At 40.9% G+C, this 6,000-nt stretch overlaps 1 protein-coding gene across 7 annotated transcripts in view; it reads left to right on the top strand.

Moving 5' to 3' along the window:
* The window catches only part of SUCO (SUN domain containing ossification factor), a 96,295-nt gene that overhangs the window by 73,418 nt on the left and 16,877 nt on the right, over positions 1-6,000 (top strand). For all 7 annotated transcript variants that reach the window (XR_006272496.1, XM_043484562.1, XM_043484565.1 and 4 more), the window contains one exon: positions 5,191-5,278. Coding sequence is in view for 6 of the 7 variants with exons in the window: in XM_043484562.1 (XP_043340497.1) it covers positions 5,191-5,278 (88 nt within the window). In the remaining variant the exon portion in view is untranslated. The remainder of the gene's footprint in view (positions 1-5,190; positions 5,279-6,000) is intronic.

Raw genomic sequence — 6,000 nt, 5'->3', positions numbered from 1 at the left:
ATTATTCTAAATTCTTTTTCAGGTAGATTCCCTATCTCCTCCTCTTTTGTTTGACTTGGTGGGCATTTTTCATGTTCCTTTACCTGTTGGGTATTTCTTTGCCTTTTCATCTTGTTTAGATTGCTGTGTCTGGAGTGGGCTTTCTGTATTCTGGAGGTCTGTGGTTCCTTTTTATTGTGGAGGATTTACCCAGTGGGTGGGGTTAGACGATTGGCTTGTCAAGGTTTCCTGGTTAGGGAAGCTTGCGTCAGTGTTCTGGTGTGTGGAACTTGATTTCTTCTCTTTGGAGAGCAATGGAGTGCCCAGTAATGAGTTTTGAGATGGGTCTATGCGTTAGGTGTGACCTTGGGCAGCCTGTATGTTGACGTTCAGGCCTATGTTCCTGCGTTGCTGGAGAATTTGCATGGTATGTCTTGCTCTAAAACTTATTGGCTCTTGGGTGGTGGTTGGTTTTGGTGTAGGTATGGAGGCTTTTGGACGGTCACTTATTACTTAAAGTTCCATGTAGTCAGGAGTTTTCTGGTGTTCCTAGGTTTTGGGCTTAAGTCTCCTGCCTCTGGATTTCAGTTTTATTCTTCCTGTAGTCTCAGGACTTCTCCAACTATACAGCACTGATAAGAAAACTTCTAGGTTAATGGCGAAAAGATTCTCCCCTGTTAGGCATACCCAGAGAGGTTCACAGAGTTACATGAAGAAGAGGAGAGGGAGGAGGGAGATAGAGATGAGCAGGAGGAGAAAAAGGGGGACTCAAGAGGAGAGAGACAGATCTACGCAGCTGTCTGTTCCCAGAGTGTTCTCCGTAGCCCAGACACCTACAAAGATTCACAGAATTGGATTGGGAAGAGAAGGGGAAAGGAGGAAATAGAGGTGTTCTGAGGTAGAAAACAGAGAGTCAAGATTGGGAGAGAATAATCTTCGGTTTAAAAATAGGGCTTCTCTTCTTTTTTTTTTGGTAAGGTTATAGTGTATTGAAAATGAAAATTAAGGAGTAGTAGAGGAGTACTAGAGGACTTTAAAAGAAATAAGAGAAAAAGAAAAATAGAAAATAGAATAGAAAAAGGAAAGAAAAAAGAAAGAAAAAAAAAATTTTTTTTCCCTAATTAAAAAAATCATAAAAATCTATGAAAATGAAAGTTAAGGAGTAATGAGGGAGTAATAGGGAATTTTAAAGGAAAATAAAAGAGAAAAAATAAAAAAGAAAAAAATAAAAAGAAAAAAAAAATTTTTTTTTTTTTCCTTACTTAGAAAAAAAAAAGTAAAAATATATCTAGGAGTTTCTCTGGAGCTGCTGCGGTCAGTGTGGGTTCGGCTCAGTTTCAGATAGCTCCTCGTTCCAGCTTAAACTTCTCGATATCTACAGGCCCCTTCCGGTGTAGTCTGTGTTTTCTACAGGGGTTTTAATCTGTTGCACCAGTCCCTTCTGAAGCGGTTCCCTTTGTTTATTTGGCTTCTGTTTGCCGGTCTCTTCAGAGCCTCATTTCCGCCCTGACACAGGCGGGCGGAGGTGGACTCTTATTCATGTAGCTAGTTCCGTTGCGCTGCTGGGAGGGGCTGACGCTGCGGGGATGGGCTGGCGCTGCGGGGCGGGGCTGACGCTGCGGGGAGGGGCTGGCCCTGCGGGGGCGGGCTGGCGCTGCCGGGAGGGGCTGACGCTGCTTTCTCCGTCTGCGCTGCTCAGGCTCCCGGCTGTTCTATATGGAGCGCGCCCCGCGCTGCGCTAGGTTCCAGCCCTCGGGTGTTACACAAAAGCGCGGAAGGAAAAGCTGCGCCTGCTCTCTGTGCCTTCCCCGTCAGAGCTGTCCAGGCAGCGAGGGGCTTGATGGGCGCACTCTCCCCAGGTGTGGCGCGCCGACTCCCTTCCGCGGACCCAGTCTCAGTTTCCACTGGCGCCAGTCGGGTGCGTGCGCCTTCTGCCTTCCGCGTCCCCAGCCCCAGTCCCCGCCCGCGCCGGTCGGGTGCCTGCGCCCTCTGTCTAGCCGCGACCTTTCCCTCCCCCCTGCCTCCTGCCTCCGGCAGGACTGGGCCGGTCCGCAGCCTGCGAGCTCTTCTCTGGACTTTCTCGGTCCCTTTGTTCTGCGAACGGCCGGCAGTGTGTTCCGGCCGGTTAATTTTCTCTCTCTCTTTTGGTCTCCCACAGTTCAAGTTGGCAAATCACAGAAGCTCGCTCCTATTGTCCTCAGGGCACTCAGGCCCGGACCCTACCCCAAGCAATGCCGCCTAAGACTCCCTTCCCCGGACGGATCTCCATCCTTAGCTCTTTTGTCTCACTTTTTATCTTTTATATTTTGTCCTACCTCCTTTGGAAGACAATGGGCTGCTTTTCTGGGTGCCTGATGACCTCAGCTAGCGATCAGAAGTTGTTTTGTGAAGGTTGCTCTGCGTTCAGTTATTCTTTCGATGAATTTGTAGGAGAGAAAGTGGTCTCCCTGTCCTACTCCTCTGCCATCTTGGCTCCTCCCCTCTAATTTTCTTGAAGAGATCTCTAGTCTTTTGAATTCTATTATTTTCCTCTATTTCTTTGCACTGATCACTGAGGAAGGCTTTCTTGTCTGTCCTTGCTATTCTTTGGAACTCTGCATTCAAATGGGTATATCTTTCCTTTTCTCCTTTGCTTTCCACTTCTCTTTTCACAGCTATTTGTAAGGCCTCCTCAGACAGCCATTTTGCTTTTGTGCATTTCTTTTTCTTGGGGGTAGTCTTGTTCCCTGTCTCTTGTGCAATGTCATGAATTTCTGTCCATAGTTCATCAGGCACTCTGTCTGTCAGATCTAGTCCCTTAAATCTATTTCTGACTTCCACTGTATAATGGTAAGGGATTTGATTTAGGTCATACCTTAATGGTTTAGTGGTTTTCCCCACTTTCTTCAACTTAAGTCTGAATTTGGCAATAAGGAGTTCATGCTCTGAGCCATAGTCAGCTCCTGGTCTTGTTTTTGCTGACTGTATAGAGTTTCTCCATCTTTGGCTGCAAAGAATGTAATCAAGCTGATTTCAGTATTGACCATCTGGTGATGTCCATGTGTAGAGTCTTCTCTTGTGTTGTGGAAGAGGGTGTTTGCTATGACCAGTGCGGTCTCTTGCAAAACTATTAGCCTTCGCCCTGCTTCATTCTGTACTCCAAGGCCAAATTTGCCTGTTACTCCAGGTGTTTCTTGACTTTGTACTTTTGTATTCCAGTCCCCTGTAATGAAAAGGACATCTTTTTTAGATGTTAGTTCTAGAAGGTTTTGTAGGTCTTCATAGAACCATTCAACTTCAGCTTCTTCAGCATTACTGGTCGGGGCATAGTCTTCGAGGGTTACTGTGATATTGACTGGTTTGCTTGGAAATGAACAGAGATCACTCTGTTGTTTTTGAGATTGCATCCAGTACTGCATTTTTGACTCTTATGTTGACTATGATGGCTACTCCATTTCTTCTAAGGGATTCCTGCCTACAGTAGTAGATATAGTGGTCATCTGAGTTAAATTCACCCATTCCAGTCCATTTTAGTTCGCTGATTCCTAGAATGTCGACCTTCACTCTTGCCATCTCCTGTTTGACCATTTCCAATTTACCTTGATTCATGGACCTAACATTCCAGGTTCCTATGCAATATTGCTCTTTACAGCATTGGACCTTGCTTCTGTCACCAGTCCCATCCACTACTGGTTGTTGTTTTTGCTTTGGCTCCTTCCCTTCATTCTTTCTGGAGTTATTTCTCCATTAATCTCCAATAGCATATTGGGCACCTACCTACCTGGGGAGTTCATCTTTCATTGTCCTATCTTTTTGCCTTTCCATATATTCTTATTACTTCCTAATTTTAAGTTCTACCTTTTGCCTACCTCTACCCCCTGCAATTGACAGTCACTAGTCTGTTCTCTGTATTTATGAGTTTAAGATTTTTGTTTTTAATTCCACATGTAAGTGAGATCATATGATATTTGTCCTTCTCTGACTTGTTTCACGTAGCATAATGCCCTCAAGGTCCACACATGTTGTCACAAATGGCAAAACTTCCTTCTTTATTATGGTTGCATAATATTCCATGGTATACACATACCACATTTCTTTATCCATTCTTTTGTTGATTAGTTAACTTCCACGTCATGGCTATTGTACATAATGCTGCAGTGAATTTGGGGATGCAGATATCTTTGCAAGATAGTGTTTTTTGTTTCCTTCAGATAAATGCTCAAAAGTGGAATGGCTAAGTCATATGGTAGTTCTGTTTTTAATTTTTTGAGATACTATCATACTGTTTCCTGTAGTGGCTACACCAATTTACATTCCTGCTGACTGTACAAGGGTGCTTGTTTCTCTACATTCTCTCCAACATGTTATTTTTTTGTCTTTTTGATAATAGCTATTTTAATAGATGGGGAGGGGGTGATAACTCATTGTGATTTTGATTTGCATGTCCCTTGTGATGTTGAGTATCTTTTCATCTTCTTCCATGTATTTGTTTTCTTTGGGAAAATATTCAGATTCTCTGACAATTTTTAAATGGTTTGTTTTTTGCTGTTGAGTTGTATGAATTCTATATGTACTCAATATATTGGATATTAACCCCTTATAAGATTAATTAATGGCTTGCGTATGTTTTCTCCCGTTTGGTAGGTAGCCTTTTCATTTTGTTGATGATTTCTTTTGCTGTGTAGCTTTTCAGTTTGGTATAGTTCAACCTGTTTTTGCTTTTATTGCCTTTGTTTTTGGTGTTAAATCCAAAAAAAATTTCCGTGACTGAATTGAAGGAACTTTTACTGCCTCTGTTTTCTTCTAGGAGTTCTGTTGTTTCAGTTTTTACATTAAGTCTTTTATACATTTTGGGTTTTTTGTGTATGGTGTAAGATAGGGGTCCAGTTTCTGTTGCTTGTGGGTGTTTGGTTTTCCTAGCACCATTTATTGAAGTGACTGTCCTTTCCCTATTGTATATTCATAGATCTTTTGTTATAAATTGACTGTGTATTTGACTAGTAAATCTTCTGTAGCAACAAGGAGCTTAGAATTGCTGCTGTTGAGGTAGCAGATACCTCAAGGGACCTCTTTATTTTACCTTTATAAATTTTCCTTTATTGCACAGACCTCAGTAAGAGTCATTTTCAGAAATATGGCTTCATCTCATATATTGAAATCAGAAGTGTATTTCCAGTAATAAATTAGTAAATAAGAAATTAAAACCAGTTTAAATCAATTCTTACTCCACAGGTACCGAAAACAAATGGAAGAAATGCAAAAGGCTTTCAATAAAACAATAGTGAAACTTCAAAATACTTCAAGAATAGCAGAGGAGCAGGTTGGTCATCTTTATGTCTTACTTTTTACATAAAGTTCCATTGAATTTTATAGGCTCTCTCTGGTAAGAAGGATCAGTAATGTTGTTCACTTTTTCCCTGATAGTTGATGATTACTCTGTAATACAATACTTTCTAGCTCTTAGAATCAGTATATACCCAAGAGAAAATTTTCTTGAGCATTATTCGTGTTACATTTCTAGATTTGTATGTATATATATGTGGGTAGAAGTGTAGGGGACTTTTTTGAAATTTTGTTAAACTCTAAAATCATTTTTGGGTTTCTATATAGACAATTTTTGTTTGTAAGTAAGAATAGCTCTATTTCATTTTAATCCTTGGACTTTTTTCTTCTTGTTTAATCTTACCTATTACTTAGAGCTATACAGTGATGCAGTAGGACTGGTGATAGTAGCCATTTCCCTGTCTTGTTGATTTAAGGGATTGATTTCAAGGGATTGATTTTTGTATTTCACCATTAAATGTGATGTTCATGAATAATTTTTTTTTATGGTTTGTTACCATGATGAAGAAATTTTATACTTTTCTAAAGGCTATTTGGGACTAAAGGATGATGACATGAGGTAAAAAATTCTCAAGTTGCAGAGTTATATCTTACTCTGAATTTGTGACACATAATTGTGGTTCCAAGTAAAGTTCTTCCAACCTGCCTTTTTTTTTTTTTTTCCAGTTGAGGTTTGAAAGTTATTTGCATATTCTAAGT

Source organism: Cervus canadensis, chromosome 13 (genome assembly GCF_019320065.1).
Source record: "Cervus canadensis isolate Bull #8, Minnesota chromosome 13, ASM1932006v1, whole genome shotgun sequence".
NCBI classification, from domain to species: Eukaryota; Metazoa; Chordata; class Mammalia; order Artiodactyla; family Cervidae; genus Cervus; species Cervus canadensis.
This window is presented reverse-complemented; position numbering and strand designations above follow the sequence as displayed.